This window comes from Pseudophryne corroboree, chromosome 6 (assembly GCF_028390025.1).
Source record: "Pseudophryne corroboree isolate aPseCor3 chromosome 6, aPseCor3.hap2, whole genome shotgun sequence".
Classification (NCBI taxonomy): Eukaryota; Metazoa; Chordata; class Amphibia; order Anura; family Myobatrachidae; genus Pseudophryne; species Pseudophryne corroboree.
In genome coordinates, this window is record NC_086449.1 from 391,327,866 (window position 1) to 391,349,493 (window position 21,628).

Consider the following 21,628-nt stretch of genomic DNA (forward strand, 5'->3'; position numbering starts at 1 on the left):
CTTGTGTGTAAGCTGGTGTGAATCTCGCCACTATTTGTGTAATCCTTCTCTCGAAGATGTCCGTCTCCTCGGGCACAGTTTCTAGACTGGGTCTGGTAGGAGGGGCATAGAGGGAGGAGCCAGCCCACACTCTCAAACTCTTAACGTGCCAATGGCTCCTAGTGGACCCGTCTATACCCCATGGTACTAATGTGGACCCCAGCATCCTCTACAGACTACGAGAAAGTGACTTACCGGAAGGTAATTAAAATCCTTTTTAACAAGACACCTGCAAAAACTCTCACGTAAAGTTGAACATCAGTGGCGTAAATCTCATACACCAAGTGACTGCCTCATGCATAAGACTATCTACCAGGACTTCCGGTGGGCCGGGCACCCAGCATGGCCGCATCTGGGCTCTAGCCTTAGACCTTTCATCTGACCTGGCACGGGAGTCATTCGGGTGAGTTAACTCTTCAGAGCTGACTGTTGCAGTGCCACTATATTAAGAAGTGGTTTATTCCTGCTGTTGGATCTGGAGCCCCTATTTCTTCACAGGAGTCAAGCCTGTAAGGTAGAGGCTTATATGACCGCCCCCCGCCATCTTGGGTGCGAAAAAGCTGACAGAAGTTGGGAGCCTCTTCTGCTGTGGGTGACCTCCCTGGTTGATATTCTTCCCCTGCATTGAAGACTGCAGATCACAGATGCTGCCTGACTGCAAGACAGTGTAAGCTGCTTGTACAGCTCTCCTATAGTCGATAACATGCTGCAAAGTTGCCCTGTGCTTATCGGCTTCCGATTTTTGTAGGGACTCTGCATGAGTGGGGCCTGATCCCTCATTCACTACCGTGTATCCATCGGAGGTTGCTGAACTACGGATACTGCAAATTGGTGAGGAGGCTGGGCTACATTATACACTGCTGGAGAACTTACCTTCTGGATTGGTCCCTGCTGGAGGTCACAGCTGTGATCCCAAATCTGCTGTCCTTCTGCTGTGCCTGGAGTTTTAGATCTCTCAGACGGGGGACGTATGGTAGACTCACTATTTATGCTGGATGCTTCAGGCGCTCCTACACCCAGCCTGAAGTTAATGAATATTCCTTCAAATTCCTCTGCTTTTTGCTACACTCGGCTTTTTTGTGCAGCTGGCTACACGTGAGTGACTCTACTGGATGCCTGTGGACACCAGAGCTTGCTGTCTGTGGCTGCATCCTGCACTTGCTGCTGCTTATTGGAGCCTAAACAACATTCAAGCAGCTGAGTCGGAGTCCTTAACTTTCTCTTCACAGGTTTCTGATATAGGGGCTCTCTGGGGATATAATTTCTGTCTGCTATATTAACTTTTCCTGTTGTTATCACTTCTCTGTTGAAGTTCACCACACTCTTTTATTAGACACAGTGGACGTTACCTGGACTGTTTTGCTCAGGTTGGTGGGGACTGTCACCTCTCTAAAAGCAGTGGTCTTCTATTATCATCATCCTATTTTCTGTGACTGCTACCTTATTTGTTTTGTATATTACCACTATCGTGTGCTGGGGGTTTTTGCCTCCTACTGTTTTTTATTTATTTATTTATTTACATTTTTTACACTGCCATCCTTATAGTAGTGGGTACTGTAATTGCATCTTTGTTATTAGCATTCTGTAATATGCATATGTATGGGTTTGCTTTTTGGCATCTCACGCTATGCCCTGCAATATGTCTGAGGCTCCTCAGCAGGAAGAATGCCTTCTGCTACCCACTGTCCCTTAAGCTTCATCGGTATTGACAGTCCTGTTGCCAGTGTCGCACACTGCAGCTTTTGCAACCCAGCTGGCAACAGAGTTAGCTGAGATCATGATACCCTACACTGATACCCAATTTGATAGAATACTATCACTTTTTGATCGTGACCCTTTTCATATGGCAGTCCAATCTCCTGATTCAGGGCATGACCTGGCCCATTTGATAGTAAAAGCTCCTTGCCCGAGTAACTTGACCCAGCCACAGAGACTATCAATGCTACTCATGTTAACCCTGGAGCCGTGTCTTCTGCTTCTTTGCCAGTATGCATCTCTGATGTTGCATTCTTTTATTTCTTTTTCATCCACTAGGGGTCACTGGAGTACTCTTGGGATATGGACGGCTTCCGCAGAAACAGGGCACTGAATGTTTAAATTTAGAACTCTCCACCCCTCCATATACCAGAGTACCTCAGTGTTTTTTCTGTGCTCGAAGTAGCAACAAGGCTTGTGTGGAGCTCAACCACACTTCTTTTGAATATTTTTTATTTTTCATTTTTACTTTTTACAATTTTCAGCACATCCCTTCCCAGTTTATAAAAAAACGTGGGTCCGGGATAGTGCCGCTGCACGGAGGCAGCGCATGGCGTGTCGGTCCTCACAAAGAGCACCCTCACAGCCACACGCAGCCCACTGACTGCTGCAAGAGCTGGACGGAGCTTCCAGACAGAAGCCCCGTCACAGCCATCGCTACTGGAGTCAAGGTATGCTGGGGGGACGGGGCGGTCACACGCTGCCGCCCCGCTGTGTGAGGAAAATGTTGTAACAAGCCGCCCGCACCCGCCGCTCCTAACAGGCGCCCGCCCCAGCCGCTACTACCATCACGCTGTACGGGGCTCAGCGCCCGACACAACCGCTCCAACTAGCGCTACTCCGCTGCTCCGGCCGCCGCATGCGGTCACACCCGCCGGGCAGACTTCTGCAGCACGTCCGCTCTCCCTGCTAGAAGACTCCCAGGCTCACTGCAATAGCTCTGGTACCAACCGATCACCGGCATCCACTCGCAGCGGTACACGGTGGGAAGGGGGGGGGAGAAGGCTGCTCACAGAGCATAGGCTGCATGCCGTGCTGCAGGCGTTATAATAGGCTGCATGGGTTTAAATATTGCATATGCTGCAAATAGGCTGTTAAGCCTATATTGATTCCACAGTTAGGTACAGGTTATAAAGACATGTGTTGTAACCTGACCTGTGATTCTCACTGTAAGCATGGCATGAGGGCCATTTTAACCATGTTTCCTGTGTCTTCCTATGATTCCAGAACGTTCCTGTCCTACATCTCTACTCCACCGGATGGCGCAGGGGTGTTAGTGGGAATTTTGGATCAGGTTTCATATAGTACTGGCCACGTGCACTGCACTTCGGCCATATATATATATATATATATATATATATATACATATATATATATATATATATATATATATATATATATATATATATATATATATATTACACACACCTTAGTACAATTTTACTGAGTCGTGCAAGTGTCTGTCTTTTGTATATTGTATTGTCTGTCTGCATAATGAGTAAGGCACCAGCAAAGACTAAAAAGCAGTTTCACTGCAATGTCTGTAAGAGTGTGTTACCGGATGGATCTACCACATGTACAGTATGTTTTGTTAATTCAGCTACGAATACAATTTCGCCTCCGGTTTCAAAGCCGGTTTCATCCCCGGAACCTCCATGGGAAATGCTAGCCAATGTAATGGCTGGGTTGCAATCAGAATTGGCCGCCGCTCGACAAGAGCGGGAAGCGGCAAGATCTGAGTCTCGGCTGAGACCGCCAGAACTACCGGAGGGGTCTCAGCCTTGCCATAAGTCCAAATCCATTTTGGGTAGTAGGGATAAATTTCATTTGTCTTATGATTTACCCGTTTCTACTATGTTGCATTCTGACGATTCTATGCCAGACCTCAGTGCGCAAGATGAGGGTGAGGAGGGCGAAGTAGACCAGCAGTCAGATAGTGAAGATTTTGACAGCCCAGGCATTAATAATCTCATCAGAGCTGTGCGTCAGTCTCTGAAGTTTACGGAAACTGAGGAGCCTCTGACAAATGATGAAGTCGTCTTTACTAAACGAAAGAGATCTCCAATGTGTTTTCCTGTTTCGGAATCTCTTAATAAGATGTTAGTAGAAACACGAAAGAATCCAGATAAACGGTTTTCTATACCTCGCAGATTTAAGTCTAGTTACCCTTTTCCAGAATCTGTGACATGTACATGGGAGAATCTGCCAATGGTGGATTCGTCTGTCAAAACTTACAAAGAAATTAACCATACCAGTGCCAACGGCTACTACGCTTAAAGACCCTTCAGACCGTAAAATAGAAGCTATGCTAAAGTCCATGTATATAGCAGCAGGAGTGTTTCTTAGACCTGGGTTGGTTGGCTTTTGGGTCACTAAGGCGCTAATTGTATGGATAACAGAACTCAAGTCTGCCCTAAATGACGATCACCTTATACTTCTTGCTGATCAAATCTGTGAAGCTGCTGAGTATCTATGTACAGCTTCTACTGACGTCTGTCAGCTCACTTCTCGCATTTCATCGTCGCTAGTTACAGTACGACGAGCACTCTGGCTGCGTTCTTGGCAAGCGGAGGCAGAGGTCAAAAGAGGTATAGAGGCGTTGCCTTACGGTGGTGAGAAGTTGTTTGGTCCTGAATAGGACAAATGGATTTCTGAGGCTACGGGAGGAAAGTCTGTTTTCTTACCATTGCCTCCAACGGTACCAAGACGGAAATACTCTGGTCTGGCGTTCAAATCCTTTAGACCTCAGCCCTTTCGAGGCCGTGGTAGAGGAACAGCCACGCCTGGTAGACGAGGTTGAGGACGTGGTTTCCAACAAACCAACACCAGTCGTCAGGACGCTAAGGTCACCGACAAGCCAGTGGCATGACGGGCTCCCAGCCCATCTCGGATCTCCAATTGTGGAAGCACGCCTTCAGACGTTCCATTTGGCGTGGTTCCAGACATCCACAGATGGGTGGATCCGCAATTTAGTGTTTAAAAGGTTACAAAATAAAGTTCGACTGTCTTCCGCCACTGCGGTTTTTCAAGACAGGACTGCCTCTCTCAGACGACAAGAGGGCGGTTCTGCAAATTTCCATTCAGTCCCTGCTGGATTCAGCAGTTTTGATTCCGGTCCCTGTACAACAACAAGGTCAGGGTTATTATTCCAGTCTGTTTTTGGTACCAAAGCCAGATGGCTCCGTCAGGCCAATACTGAACTTAAAGGGTCTCAATCAGTACGTCACTTACTACAGATTCAAGATGGAATCTCTGCGGTCAGTAATTGCAGGTTTAGAGCCACAGGAATTCATGATTGCGCTAGATCTCAAGGATGCGTACTAACACATTCCGATTTGGCCACCTCATCAGAGGTTCTTGCATTTTGCAATGCGGCAGAACCATTACCAGTTTCAGGCTCTACCGTTTGGCCTCTCGTCAGCGCCTCGGGTATTCACCAAAGTGATGTCTGTGATGATAGCTCATCTCAGATCCCTGGGAGTGACAATAGTTCCTTACTTGGACGATCTGCTCATCAAAGCTCCGTCTCAACAGATGCTCCTCCAACATGCGTTGCTAACGTACAATGTACTGGTTCACCACGGTTGGATTGTCAACTTCAAGAAATCACATCTAATTCCGTCTCAACGACTTCAATTCCTAGGTATGATTCTCGATACGGTAAATCAAAGAATTTACCTACCAGAACAGAAAGTACAGATTATTCGTCATCTGGTACAATTAGTGCTCAAGCCACGCACAGTCTCGGTACATTTGTGCATTCGCCTCTTAGGCACAATGGTGGCGGCTTTCGAGGCGCTTCAGTTCGGAAGATTTCACTCACGTCCTTTTCAACTGGATGTGCTCGCACAGTGGTCAGGCTCGCATCTGCAGATTCACCACAGGGTGAGGTTGTCGCCACGGGCCAGGGTATCTCTACTCTGGTGGCTCAAAGTACACAATCTAACCGCAGGGAAACGGTTCGGCGCCTGGAATTGGATAATTCTAACGACGGACACAAGTTTCAGAGGTTGGGGAGCTGTAGTTCAAAATTGTCAGCTCCAGGGTCTCTGGGCGGATCACGAAAGATTGCTGTCTATAAATGTCCTGGAACTCCGGGCAATTTACAATGCGCTACGACAAGCAGTACACATGTTTCGGTCTCAGACTGTCCAGGTGCAGTCAGACAACGCGACGGCGGTCGCGTACATCAACAAACAAGGAGGAACGAGAAGCCGCATGGCAATGCGGGAAATAGCTCGAATCCTCAATTGGGCCGAGCATCACCAAGTGATATTGTCGGCAGTGTTCATTCCGGGAGTGGACAACTGGGAGGCGGATTATCTCAGCCGTCGGGATTTTCATCCAGGAGAATGGGCATTAAATCCAGAGGTGTTTCACATGTTGGTCCAGAGGTGGGGTTACCCTCAAGCGGACCTGATGGCATCTCGCCACAATCACCAAACGCCCCAGTATGTGTCCAGAACGCGAGATCCAAAGGCAGTGGCGGTGGATGCTCTCACAATCGCGTGGCTGTACAGCCTCGTGTATCTGTTTCCACTGCTCCCTCTGTTGCTAAAACAGATCAAAAGAGAATCCGCCACAGTCATACTAGTGGCGCCTCATTGGCCTCGGAGAGCTTGGTTCTCGGATCTCCGCGGACTACTCGCAGACGATCCTTGGCCGCTCCCACTTCGTCCGGACCTGTTACAACAGGGTCCGTTCCTTTACCCCGATTTACCGCGGCTGCGTTTGACGGGGTGGCTGTTGAGACCACCCTCTTAAGAAGAGAGGGCATTCCAGAATCGGGCATTCCAGAATCGGTTATACCAACCATGTTACGAGCTAGGAAGCCAGTTACGGCAGCTCATTCTTACAGAATTTGGCGTGCCTATATAGGTTGGTGTGAAGCTCGGAAGTTTCCGTCATCATCTTCAAGTTATCCCGTCTTTTGCTATTTCTACAGACGGGGTTAGCTTGAGGACTGCGTTTATCTACACTAAAGGTGCAGGTATCTGCTTTGTCAATTTACTTTCAAAGACGATTGGCTCTATTGCCGTCTGTACACACTTTTCTGCAAGGTGTCCTCAGAGTACAGCCTCCATTCATTCCACATACAGCGCCATGGGACTTGAATCTGGTTTTAGATTTCTTACAGTCTTCATATTTTGAACCCTTACAACAAGTGGATATTAAGTTTCTCACTTGGAAAACAATTTTTCTCCTAGCCTTAGCTTCAGCAAGGCGTGTTTCAGATTTGGGTGCCTTGTCATGCAAGCTACCGTATTTGGTGTTTCATGATGACAGAGCGGAACTTCAGACGAATCCCGCTTTCTTACCAAAGGTAGTGTCATCTTTTCACATCAATCAACCAATAGTAGTTCCTGTGTTAACAGGAGATTCTGGAACTTTGGATGTGGTACGCGCATTACGCGTTTATGTATCCCGAACGTCTACAGTTCGTAAGACGGATACGTTGTTTGTTCTCTATGATGCTGCCACGATGGGTTGGCCAGCTTCTAAGCAGACCTTATCCAGATGGATTAAACTGACCATTCGTCAGGCTTACCTTCATGATAGGTTACAGCCGCCTACATCAGTAACAGCTCATTCCACATGTTCTGTGGGAACTTCATGGGCAGCTGGTCGTGGGGCTTCTACGACGCAGCTTTGCCGTGCGGCTACATGGTCATCAGTGCACACGTTTGTGCGCTTTTACAAGTTTGATACGGTTGCGGCATCAGCATCTAGCTTTGGCCGCCTAGTGTTACAGGTGCCAAACATCTCTCCCGCCCACTGGGGAAGCTTTGATACGTCCCAAGAGTACTCCAGTGACCCCTAGTGGATGAAAAAGAAAATAGGATTTTGGTACTTACTAGGTAAATCCTTTTCTTTGAATCCATAGGGGGCACTGGACGCCCACCCAGAGCAGTTTTACCTAGTTTGTGGTAAGTTCAGTGGATCTTATGGTAACACATTCTCACCGACTGGTTCAAAGTTTCAAGTTCTATCGGTTATGGTGTCAACGGTTTAGTTGTCAGTAACGTTATGTGTCAACTTTATTGTTGTCCGTTATCTTATATGTAATTCTCCATTGTCAACCTCTCTATAGCTCCTGTTCGGCTCAGTAAAAAACACTGAGGTACTCTGGGATATGGAGGGGTGGAGAGTTCTAAATTGAAATATTCAGTGCCCTGTTCCTATGGAAGCCGTCCATATCCCAAGAGTACTCCAGTGCCCCCTATGGATTCAAAGAAAAGGATTTACCTGGTAAGTACCAAAATCCTATTTTCTGTACCAACATCTTATCTTCGCATTACCGAAATGTACAGTTATGGTGCAAATCCTGATTCTCATTTCTGTGGCATTCAAGATCAGTATATGGGGATGGGAGCATCCCCGCAGTACACTAACTATGATGCACCCCATGAGGAATCTTTACCCCCGCCATGTTAGTCATATTGCAGTTTATAGGCCTTTTAGGGGCAATTAGATAAAGTGGTGCCCACGAAATTTTTTTTTTTTTGCTTTTCTCCTGCTAACTATGTTTCTATTATACTGGATATGCGTGTGATATGTGATTTATCTTGATACCCTTTCTAATTAGAGACATTTTCTGAATTTCCTGGAGCTTTCTCTCAGTGAAGGGTTGCCTGTGTTGCTTTTATTCTCATATTATAACTGAGTTCAGTAGTTTTTCTGTCTGTTTCTCCTCCCCTTCCCTATGCCTCTCCCTTTCAATTCATGATGATTTCTAGCTAGTACAGTTCAACTGGTTTCTTATACATCTCCAAGTAGCATAACCATAATTTGTATTCGGTTGTCTTTGATGACGATGGTATTTTCAGCAGTAAAACGTGTACCTTTGTTATTTCCTGACCTTCACAGTATTTCTAGTCAGCTTAACCTTAATATTGGCATTTTTTTTTTTTTTAAAACACTGAATACAGTAGCGAGTCCTGCTTAGTTTATCAGTCCAATATTTCTGGGGTTTGGATATGTTATTCTAATATTACTTTTAGGCCTTGACCACAATAGCGCGTTCTACCTAAGTTAATGGGTCATTATTCTATTATTATTATTATTATTATTATTATTATTATTATTGCATCATTTTCTAAATAGGTTCCCACGCTGTCTGATGGGTTGAGTCAGGAAGTAAAAGACATAATTACTTGAAAACTGCATTATCCACTAAGCTAGTTAGGACAGGTGCCTGATACTGCCTTCTGTTAGCCTGTTCCACTTCCCCCCCTGTTTTCTTTTCCCATTCTGTTTTATCTTTATTTATTTAAAAAAAAAAATGTTATGTCCAGCTCACTTAGCACACCTTTTTTATAGTGTTTTACAGATATAATTTGTTTTTTTGGGCCCTATTGCTATTGTCTATATAATGACATTCCTTGCAACTTAAGCACTACCACTTCATATTATTTCGACGTTATTTTCAGCATGGTCTATATGGAAGGTCTGGTGGCTCTCGCTAGCTCCACCAGTCTCACTTTATATCTTTTGCATGTAGCCATATTGGCCCTCATTCCTATTAGGTAAGCTTTAACAATATGCTGGTTTTATATAACTCAATGTTTTGTGTCATTTTTTCAAAGTAGTAGACTGCAGAGCAGCAGCTGCTTCCCATTTCCTTTGGTTGGAAAAATTAGAAGTAGTAGTGGTGAAGCTGAGCATCATGTGACATCATTGTATTATGTATGATTCTCAAGTGGATTTTTGTTTCTCTTTGTTCTGCACTATGTTTTTTAATGTGTTTTTTTTAACAACTTGTAACTATATTGTCATATTATGATCAATGTATTCATATCACTATGCCACATTTATATTTACTATGCATGATGTCTGCAAATTGTGCTTGTGCTTCAATAAAAATAAAATAAAAAATGAAAGACTATATGCCACTCCTATCGTAATGCCCTGGAGGGTGGCACTCGATATCCCGGCTGTCGAGATCCCGGTACTCAGCATACCGGCGGCGTGATCCCGACTGCCGGGATACCGACAAATATTTTCCCTCTTGGTGTGTTCACGACACTCCTGGAGGGCCCGCAAGGTGCTCTTTTGCGCTCGCCCCGCTGCCGGCATTCCAGCAGTCGGATCCCGGCGCCGGTATGCTGTGTGCCAGATTCCCGACTGCCGGCCAAGCATAGTAGACCCTGCTCTGGACACTGTCAAACAGAAATATTTCCAAACTCTCATCTCTGCTCAAACCTCTAACCCCAAGCAACTTTTTAATACATTAAAATCACTTCTCAACCCTTCCTCACCCAACTCACTAGCCAATATCAGTGCACAAGATCTTGCTTCAAGGACAAGATTGCTAAAATCTGAGATGTAATGGTATGCTCTTCCTCAGTCAGCAATCTGCTCAATTCCCCACCTGAACTCTTTGGCACTTTCTCTTCATTTGATCCCAAAAATGAAGATGAAATATCAACACTCTTCTTATCCTGCTACTTACCTCTCCTCTAGAGCCTATATCCTCACAAATACAGTAAGTAAAGCTCTGTCTCCTGTGCTCATCACAACACTATCTAAACCCTGTAATCTTTCTCTCTCTCTCTCTCTCTCTCTACTGGTATCTTTCCTTCACCGATCAAGCATGCTGTGATTACTTTCATTCTGAAAAAAACAAAATTCTGACACAGTCTCTGTCAAACTACTGTCCCACCTCTCAGCTCCCATGCCCCTCCAAGCTACTTGAGTCATGCCTACACTCGCCTTACACACTTTCTTAACTCACACGACTTATTGGACCCACTTTAGTCAGGCTTTCGTTCCCAACATTCCACTGAGACAGCACTGACTAAAGTAGTGAATGATTTGGTCACTGCTAAGTCCAAATGGCCACTATTCTCTACTTAATTTTTTACATCTCTCTGCTGCTTTTCTCACTGTTGACCACTCTCTTCTCATATAAACAGTACAATCCCTTGGTCTTCAGGACACAGCCCTTTCTTGGTTCTCATCCTACCTATCTAATCACGCTTTCAGTGTCTGCTTCCCTGAATCTACCTCCTCTTTTCTACCTCTGTTAGTTGGAATACCACAAGGCACAGTCTTAGGTCGTCTGCTTTATTCAATTTAGACCACATTTCTTGGCATTTGGGTGCATGTTGTTGTTTTTTTTTTTTACTTCACATGTGAGATTCCAATGAACTCCCCAAGCTATAGTCTTTATATAGCATTTTAAGTATCATAATCAGTTATAATCTACTTTTTTCCGTTTTGTAGACTATTGATCTACCTGTAGACAGTAGATGGCAGTAGTACTCTATTTGTGTAGTATGTGGCAGATTATTGTTTACCTCATAAGAGTATGTTACTTACATAATTTAGCAAAACATATTAGCATTATTTGTTTACTTTTTTAATATAATTTTTATCTCTGTCTAAAACATCTAGGAATGGGCAAATATTATTTTTATTATTATTATTATTATTATTATTATTATTATTATTATTATTAATACCCTCCTTTCCAATCTTATAATGTTTTGTGTTTTGCAGACAGTCAATGCTTGGGCTGTAGTGGCAGTAATTCTACTTCTATCAACTGAAGTAGGTGATCTCCAGAGGCTCATAAGATGTCTGCAGCATTCTAGCTCAACACTAAGACTGGTTGAAATCATGGAAGCCTTATACTGCCTGGCAACAATTCTTTTTGCAATGAGAGAGCAGAATATTCTTATAAGTAACAGGTAACAAGGAAACAGTAACATTTACAAATAATCTAGATAAATCTTCCTCTCTCTGAACTAAGAAGTGTTTATCAAAAAATAAACACATACATCTGTGTGTACTTGAAACCTATAATTGGTTATTGTTAGGTTAACTAAAGTGCTAATGTATGCGTGCATATATTCTCATACTTTGGGAGACCCTATGATAAGTTTAGGCTCAGATGGATCTCCCCTGTGCACTAGAACTTTTATATCTGTAGTTATTTGGATCCAATATCTTGCAGACCCAGATTGCCTGGAGGTTACGCCAGATGATATGATGACTGTATCAGAATTCCTAGCAAATCTCATTACTTCATACGGAAATGGCATAGTGTTCTGCTCCATAATGCAGACTCATTTTGTGTTCACCAACAAAATTGCAATTGCATGCTTACTGTATACAAAAATGCAACAATTGCAAGATACGTACAGTTTAGCAGCAGTAGTTCATGCGCCTGCTAGTCATGTATTAAATACACTTAAGCCCATGCTTATAGCGATTTTTTTTATTTGGAAAATACACATTCGCTATTATTCATAAATAAAACTTAAAATACAGGAGTCTGTTAAAGAACAATTTGAATGTTGAAAAAAATGAGCAATAAATCTCCCTCCACTCAAATAAAAGAGCATGATTAGGCATGTCCTATTCCACCCAGGGTAACCTATGTAGTGTACCCACAATGGCTGCCCGGTCTGGTACCTTTCATGAGTGGGTTATGTAGCCTGTGGAATTTATTACCCAAAATGGCTGCACCAACCCTGCATTAAGTTCATTATGTACGCTACATTCATTGTTTATTTTTTTTTTGGTTTGTTTTCCTCTTGCTGTAATTCTAAACCGCTGTGCTATGTTTTTGATGCCTGTAAAGCAACTTTGAGTCCTGCTGGAGAAAAGCACTATATGAATAAAATTATTATTATGACAAACATGGTTTTGTGAAATAAGATCAAACCATTCGATGTTACTGTGTTCTATGCAGAGGACATTGAGCCAGAAGCACTGTATTTTGTTCATATACACCTTTAAAACCTTATGCCATATTGCAATGGCTGCTTTTGGAGAGATGAACTACCGAAACTGGTACAACTGCTAAGGGGCCTTGAAATATTATGCTCTCTTGAGATTTACTGGGTACCCCTTTCCGCCTAAGTCCCGAGTCTAAACCAGGATTTGGAACGCAGTGCTAGCACTTGGAGTTGACATCATCACCTTTAGCATGGAAAGCGGATCTACCCATGCTGTGAACGGGTTCCAGGTTACCACTTTCCACTGCAGCTCACCCAGGTACCTTCTGGGTAAAACCCCACTAGGTACCAGGGTTGGAGTTGGGCAGACCCTTTTTCCACTGAGCTAAATCCTGGGTTAACGCACGTTCACTTGCAGTAACCCGGTATTTAGAGATCAGTGGAAAAGGAATATAACTGCAGTGCATCCTACTTTCCTTTTTCTCCTCTTTAGACAGGGACCACCTTCTTCTATATACTCCTATATACTTCCTCATCTATATCCTTATTTTAAGAGCTAACAGGGACTGCTGAAGAAAGCCGTTTGTATTGTATTGAAACCATTGTGTATCTGGACCATGTTCTGACATGGCTTATCCTTTCAATAAAAGCCTCTGCTGTGTTGTCCTTTGGATTTGTGAGCAAGTCAGTTTTTGTGTTTGGACCATGTGCACGATGATAGTTTTTAAGTTCATACATGCATATTTCAGTGTTTTTCTCTGGAAAACATGCATTCAGGATGGGGTGGGGCGTGCATTTAGACCACCTGTAGGAGTCTCAACAGATCTGGTACAGTGATAGATATTAGTGTGGACTGATGGAAAGGGTCCTCTGTGCGGCTATTTTTGTATGTGGAAGTGGAGTGTGTGCATATTTGAAGGTGTCTTTGAAATTGGTATGAATTTATTTATTTATTTATTAGCAGTTTCTTATATAGCGCAGCATATTCCGTTGCGCTTTACAATTAGAACAACAGTTATAGAACAAAACAGGGCAAAGACAGACATAGCGGTAGGAAGGCCCTGCTCGCAAGCTTACAATCTATAGGGAAATAGGTATTGATACACAAGGATAGATGCAACCTGTTACATAATGTTTCCCCAGATTGCTAGGTTCTTAGTGGGTTGTATGATATGATCACCCAGCAATGTTGGAATACAAAATGTGAGGTTATGGGGACTGTGCAGAGGGAATGTATCTGGATAGGGAAGCATTGAACGTTATGTGTGTGGGTTATGAATGTTTTATTTGGGTAGGGGTACTGAGTTCATTGCATAGTTAAGAATCCAGCACACTTGTGTCCCCTGCCACTCAACATTGCTAACATTTCTCTGTCACGTAGATCAACATTACTTACTATTAATATTTTCAATGAATATTGAGGTTACATTTGAAACTTTATACAATAGCAAAAGTTTAGCATGCAGTCAGTTTACATTTTTCTTGAATTGTGTTTATAGTTAACTCTGCTTTTGCTATTTCTACAGGATTCACTACAATATCTTCTATAGCTTATATCTACTAGAGAACAGCAGCTCCCAACAGAAAACCTCTCCTAATAGAAGTGACAGGTGTGTACATATTTCTTTATTTTTCACTTATTTACCACTTCACTATCTGTGACATGTATTGGGTTATAGGAGGACCTCATAATCAAATATGAAAGAGAGTGTCTGTAGCGAAGTCCCCATGAATAAGGCCAGGATAATACTCTCTTCTAAAAGAATAGTTGATGTCAAAGTTTTGGCTGGAGCTCTGAATGTCTGATTCCTCCTAAGATGTAACAGAGCAGGAACTATCCTCTATAAGTACTATTCCTTCACATATTCCCAAGACAAGACTGTGTCTCCAGTCTGTGCCATTATAGTAGCAGAATAAATTGTGAATATTTTCTTGCAATACCATACATAAAACAAGCACTGTGAAAATGCAGTTAATAGTTGAAGCCTTTATACTATACTATATAAATGTGGAAAAAAACCCCTATTAAACCCTTTGCTGTGTAGAGTCCCATTTGTCTTCCCCCACGAATGTGACTGCATATATGAGGCAACGCATTTGAAAGACTGGAGTCCTCTATTTCAAATTATGCAGCCCCATAGCAGGTATAGGTTGGTGATTACCTGTGATCAACAGACAATATTACCTGCTCTACAGAAATATATATTTCCAGCAATGCCATTTTAGTTACATTTTATTTGACGTGTTACAATGAGCAAAAAGTTTGGTCATATTTTTGGAAAATACAAACTCTTCTGAAATAAAACAAGGTATAATTTGGATGAGTTCTGTGGGGAAAAAAATCTGTGATGTTGAAATGTGACAAGTGCTGATATCCAAAAATGGCCTCAGCCCAGGGGACAGAAATCCCTCAGTATGGAATGGTTAAACGGTGATTAGAAACATAGAATTTGAAGGCAGATAAGAACCTCTTGGCTCATCTAGTCTGACCCTTTTTCTTTTATTTTTTTGGTAACTTCAACCCCATTTGTTCCTTAGTTCTTTGTAAGGATATCCATATGCCTATCCCAAGTGTGTTTAAATTGCTCTACTGTCTTCGCTCTACTACCTCTGATGGGAGGATATTCACTTATTCACTACCCTTTCTGTGGAGTAATTTTTTACTACTACTCTTCCTTTGAAAAATGTCTCCCTCCTTCACCTTGTTATAACCCTTAATATATTTAAAAGTTTCTGTCATGTCCTCCCTTTCCCTTCTCTGCTCCAAACTATACATATTAAGATCTTTTAGTCTTTCCAGGTAAGTTTTGTGATGTAGGCCATGCACCGTTTTAGTTTTACTTTCTGTGTACAGTGTTTAATGTATTTATGTCCTTGTGGAGATATGGCCTCCAGAACTGAGAACAGTATTCTAGATGAGGCCGCACCAATGACCTATACACTGGCATTATTACTTCTTTCTGCTGCTGATTCCTCTCCCTATGCAACCAACCATCTGACTAGCCTTCCTCATTGCTTTGTTACATTGCTTAAACAGAAAGTATATACTGTATATAATAAATATAATATCCAGGCGCAATGTGATTAAAAGTCCTGATATTTAAATAACCAATATAGCAGCTCCACCTAGTTAGCACTAGGTTAACCGACTCTGAAAAGGATAGGGGAAATAGGGGTAGATTTATTAAGCCTGGAGAAGTGATAAAGTGGAAGGTGATAACACACCAGCCAGTCGGCTCCTAACTGTTATTTTTCAAACCCAGCCTGTAACATGGCTGTTAGGAGCTGATTGGCTGGTGCGTTATCACCTTCCACGTTATCACTTCACCAGGCTTAATAAATCTGCCCCATAGTGAGATACCTCACTAATTGGAGCCCATTACCTATTAGAAAGCAATCAAATACATTTGCATAGTTCCATATTAAAATACATTTATACACAATAAACTCAAAAAGTAATAAATATATAAATGGTAAATATCAAGTGCCACAATTAAAATCACTTCTGCTAAAATGGCCCTTTCTAGGAAATTGGATAAACACAGTGACCAATATGCAAGGTGGTGATATTAATATTTGAAAACTCAGTCATAATTAATGCCACACAAGTTGTAGTTATTGGTGCTTGCTCCAAGGTTAAATGAAAATGGACCAATTAATCACATAGTATATCCAGACAGGGGAGAACACAGACTGAGCTCCAAGTCTGTGCTATGCTCAACCTTGTGCTTGGTATAGTGATAACTTCCATACAGCTGTTAGATGCAGGGAGGGAGCGCACTAGCTGTCAGTGTGAGGTTAATGCTGTGTTCAACCTCCTTTATGTTCTTTGATTGATTCAAAGTCACGCTCAGTAAGCAGACTGGGGTGTGATCCACACAGTATTGTTGTAACCAGAGGCGTAACTAGGGTTTTTGGAGCCCAGGGCAAGATCAATAATGGCGCCCCCCCCCCCCCCCCCCCAAAAAAAAAAAAAAATAATAATAATTTTTTCTTAATAAAAATAATAAATTAATAAAATGATAATAAAAAAAAAATACAAAAGGAAAGTATGTGCAGACGCCACCGGTGTCACTGCATATAAAGATGTCAGGGTGTGTATGTATGTGTATGTAGGTGCAGTGGTCGAAGTTGAATTTTTGAAGGTGGAATGAAAGAGTGCAGGTAGCAATTATGCGCACGCCGAAGGCGCGCGCGCTCCGGAAAAGGGGCGTGGTCACTCAACAGGGGCGTGTCCTTCAGTGTAGTAGGACCCCTTATACTATCTAGTACTGGTGCCCCTTTCACATTCTAGCACACGGTATGAGCCGAAATTCACATTATAGCACACAGTATGAGCCCAAAATTCACATTGCCCCACACGGCATGAGCCGAAATTCACATTATAGCACACAGTATGAGCCGAAATTCACATTACCCCACATGGTATGAGCCAAAATTCACATTATAGCACACGGTATGAGCCGAAATTCACATTATAGCACACGGTATGAGCCAAAATTCACATTACTCCACATGGTATGAGCCAAAATTCACATTTCCCCACATGGTATGAGCAGAAATTCACATTACAGCACACGGTATGAGCCGAAATTCACATTACAGCACACGGAATGAGCCAAAATTCACATTACCCCACATAGTATGAGCCGAAATTCACATTATAGCACACGGTATTAGCCAAAATTCACGTTACAGCACATGATATGAGCCAAAATTCCCATTATAGAGTTAGGGGATCCTACCCCCAGAATTAACATGGCCTGTGGGGCACTATGATGAGGGGAGCCCACCCCCTTAATAGGCTAATTGCGGAGTTTAGCAGCGGAAGGGCTGCAGCGGTTTCTCACCCCAAGCTGCGGCGCTTCTGCCACCTCCGACACTCCACATCTTCGGCACCACCCGGGATGCAGAGCACCGCACCGGGTATGCACCCTTTTCAGTGTGGCCTGCTGCGCTCCGAAGGGGTTCTTGTTTCATGCTGCAGGATCCCGATGTGCGCCTTCCTCCCCGCTGTTACTGTCACGGTAAGCATTAGTATCGTTTACCGCAGAGGCCATTTTCTGAGGCATATGTGTTAAACCTCAGGAACTGAGATGCCCTTCTCACCATACAGCTGTGTGGCCGAGCCGGGCGGGGGGACAGCCAGCAGCAGCATGCCGGATATCAGCAGCAGAGGGTGCGGGCTGTACATACTTGAGGCAGCTGGATATTCAACAGTGCTGAAAGCCTCTGGAGCCCGCACCCCCGGAGCTGCAGTACACCGGCAAAGGACACCCATCCCCCGAACCCTGCGTAGCCCAAAGCCGGAGATCAGCAGCATGTTGAACGCGGAAGCAGAAGCTGCTTATTGCCGGTCAGCATGCTGCTGATCTCCGGCTTTGGGCTCCGCATGTGCATTACAGCCCCCACCCTCGGCTGCTGATATCCGGCATGCTGCCCCTGCTGCTGGCTTTCCACCCGCCCGGCTCGCCCACCCAGCTGGATGGTGAGTGAGAAGGGCATCTCAGTGCCCGTGGTTTAATACATATCTCTCTTCGGTAAATGGCCATTAGTACATCCCACACACACTGATTACACACACACAGACTGGCCACCCCCAAATCCTACACACACCCACTCAGACTACACACACACACATTCTCATACTTTCCTCTCCCCCACACACACACTGGACTGCAAAAATTTACACACACTGACACTGTTCCACACACACACAATTAACACACACTCACACTGTCCCACACACACAATTAACACACACGCACACTGTCCCACACACCAGTGGCGTGCGGTGAGGTCAGTGGCGTGCGGTGAGGCACTACAGCCATAATGTCTGCCGAATCCTGTCGATGAACCCTACCGCCACCGAGCCAATGCCCGCCACTGCCTCTGAGCCGATGCCCGCTGCCACCACCAATGGCTTACAAACTCGCCCACCATCAACTGACCCAGCCCTCCGCCACTAATTTGCAACTCAGTCCAAAGTCGCCAATGCCCGCTGCATGCCTGCTCATCATACTTATGATATATTGTACATTTTTATAGAAAAAAATAATAATCAGTGTTTGGGACTGGGAAGGGAGTGGGAGGAGGACATGAATGCAATTTTGTTGTCCAGGGTTTCCATTAACTTAATGGAGAAGGGTCTGAATGGGTTAAAAATGTAAAAAAAAACTGCGTGAGGTCCCCCTCCTAAGTATAACCAGCCTCGGGCCCTTTGAGCCGGTCCTGGTTGTTTAAATACTGGGAAAAAATTGGACAGGGGTTCCCCGTATTTAGACAACCAGCATCGGGCTCTTAGTCCGGTCCTGGTTCCAAAAATACGGGGGACAAAAGATGTAGGGGTCCCCCCGTATTTTTAAAACCAGCACCGGGCTCCACTAGCCAGGGACATAATGCCACAGCTGGGGGACACATTTATGTAGGTCCCTGCGGCCGTGGCATTACCCCCCCAACTAGTCACCACTGGCCGGGGTTCCCTGGAGGAGTGGGGACCCCTTAAATCAAGGGGTCACCCCCCCTCCAGGCACCCAAGGGCCAGGGGTGAAGCCCGAGGCTGTCCCCCCTATCCGTGGGCTGTGGATGGGAGGCTGATAGCCATGCAAGTAAAAAAAGAATATTGTTTTTTGTTGTGGAACTACAAGGCCCAGAAAGCCTCCCCCGCTTGCTGGTACTTGGAGAACCTCAAGTACCAACATGCAGGGAAATAACGGGCCCGCCGGTACCTGTAGTTCTACAACAGAAAAAATACCCAAATAAAAACACAACTCACACACCGTGACAGTAAAAATTTATTAAAGCACACTGACACACTCACACATACTTACCTATATCCCACGCCGGTCACGTCCACTTGTCCAGTAGAATCCAATAGGGGTAGCTGTAAAAATGAGAGACACATTACTTACCTACATCCCACGCTGGTCACGTCCACTTGTCCAGTAGAATTCAATAGGGGTACCTGTAAAAATGAGAGACAGATTACTTACCTACATCCCACGCTGGTCACGTCCACTTGTCCAGTAGAATCCAGTAGGGGAATCTGTAAAAATGAGAGACAGATTACTTACCTACATCCCACGCCGGTCACGTCCACTTGTCCAGTAGAATCCAATAGGGGTACCTGTAAAAATGAGAGACAGATTACTTACCTACATCCCACGCCGGTCACGTCCACTTGTCCAGTAGAATCCAATAGGGGTACCTGTAAAAATGAGAGACAGATTACTTACCTACATCCCACGCCGGTCACGTCCACTTGTCCAGTAGAATCCAATAGGGGTACCTGTAAAAATGAGAGACAGATTACTTACCTACATCCCACGCCGATCACGTCCACTTGTCCAGTAGAATCCAATAGGGGTACCTGTAAAAATGAGAGACAGATTACTTACCTACATCCCACGCTGGTCACGTCCACTTGTCCAGTAGAATTCAATAGGGGTACCTGTAAAAATGAGAGACAGATTACTTACCTACATCCCACGCTGGTCACGTCCACTTGTCCAGTAGAATCCAGTAGGGGAATCTGTAAAAATGAGAGACAGATTACTTACCTACATCCCACGCCGGTCACGTCCACTTGTCCAGTAGAATCCAATAGGGGTACCTGTAAAAATGAGAGACAGATTACTTACCTACATCCCACGCCAGTCACGTCCACTTGTCCAGTAGAATCCAATAGGGGTACCTGTAAAAATGAGAGAGATTACTTACCTACATCCCACGCCGGTCACGTCCACTTGTCCAGTAGAATCCAATAGGGGTACCTGTAAAAATAAGAGACAGATTACTTACCTACATCCCACGCCGATCACGTCCACTTGTCCAGTAGAATTCAATAGGGGTACCTGTAAAAATTAAAATGATACTTACAAACTGCAATCCACAGGAGGAGAGAGAGAGAGAGAGAGAGAGAGAGAGAGAGAGAGAGAGAGAGAGAGAGGGGGGGGGGGGGGGGAGAGACTAACCTGCTGCTGGGGAGACCGGCACACACTGCAGGGCCACGACGGGAGGACGGAGCCGGCGGAGGAGGGGGAGAGCCGCACACCGCCGCTCCTGTCAGCGGCAGCGGAGGAGGATGGGGCGCACACTACAGACGCCAATAACCGCCGGGACAATTAACACACACACACACACACACAATTAACACACACGCACGCACACTGTCCCACACACACAAATAACACACGCACACTGTCCCACACACAATTAACAAACACGCACTGTCCCACACACACACAACACACTCCCACTGTCCCACACACACACACAATTAACACACACGCACACTGTCCCACACACACAATTAACACACACTGTCCCACACACACACAATTGATACACACGCACACTGTCCCACACACACACAATTAACACACACGCACACTGTCCCACACACACACAATTAACACACACTCAAACTGTCCCACACACACACAATTAACACATTCACACTGTCCCACACACACACAATTAACGCGCACTCAAAACTGTCCCACACACACAATTAACACACTCACACTGTCCCACACACACACACACAATTAACACACACACACTGTCCCACACATACACAATTAACACACGCACACTGTCCCACACACACAAACAGTCACACACACAATTTACACACACTCAAACTGTCCCACACACACAATTAACACACTCACACTGTCCCACACACAATGTCCCACACACAACACACACGCACACTGTCCGACACACACACACACACACACACACACACACACACACAAAAAATGTCCCGCACCCCCTTCCCGCTCACCTGCACTCACTGCTGTTCAGGGCAGGGGCCGCACGCCAGGTCGCGCACGCGCATGCGCGCACCTCCGCGGTCGCGATCGCGCACGCGATCGCGTACACACAGTCACTTTGCAGGGGGGAGTAGGAGGAGGCTCCTGGCTGCCGCTGCCTGTCTATTGTGACAGGCACAGCAGCCGGGGAGACAGGGAAAGCGCCGCGGGTAGCGCCGGCGGAATCCCTGAAGCATGGGGCGAGTGGGCCGTGCAGGTGCCGGTGGCGCCCCCCTCTGTTGGGGCTGCCATGGCGCCCAGGGCACGTGCCCTGCTCGCCCCGTGCTAGATACGCCTCTGGTTGTAACGCTTCCAGGCAACTAGTCTGCA

At 44.9% G+C, this 21,628-nt stretch overlaps 1 protein-coding gene across 2 annotated transcripts in view; it reads left to right on the forward strand.

The window, feature by feature from the left end:
* FBH1 (F-box DNA helicase 1) overlaps positions 1-21,628 on the forward strand; it is a 201,807-nt gene that overhangs the window by 14,128 nt on the left and 166,051 nt on the right. For both annotated transcript variants that reach the window (XM_063926789.1, XM_063926790.1), the window contains exons 6-7: positions 11,296-11,486; positions 14,006-14,089. In XM_063926789.1, coding sequence (XP_063782859.1) covers positions 11,296-11,486; positions 14,006-14,089 — 275 coding nt within the window. The remainder of the gene's footprint in view (positions 1-11,295; positions 11,487-14,005; positions 14,090-21,628) is intronic.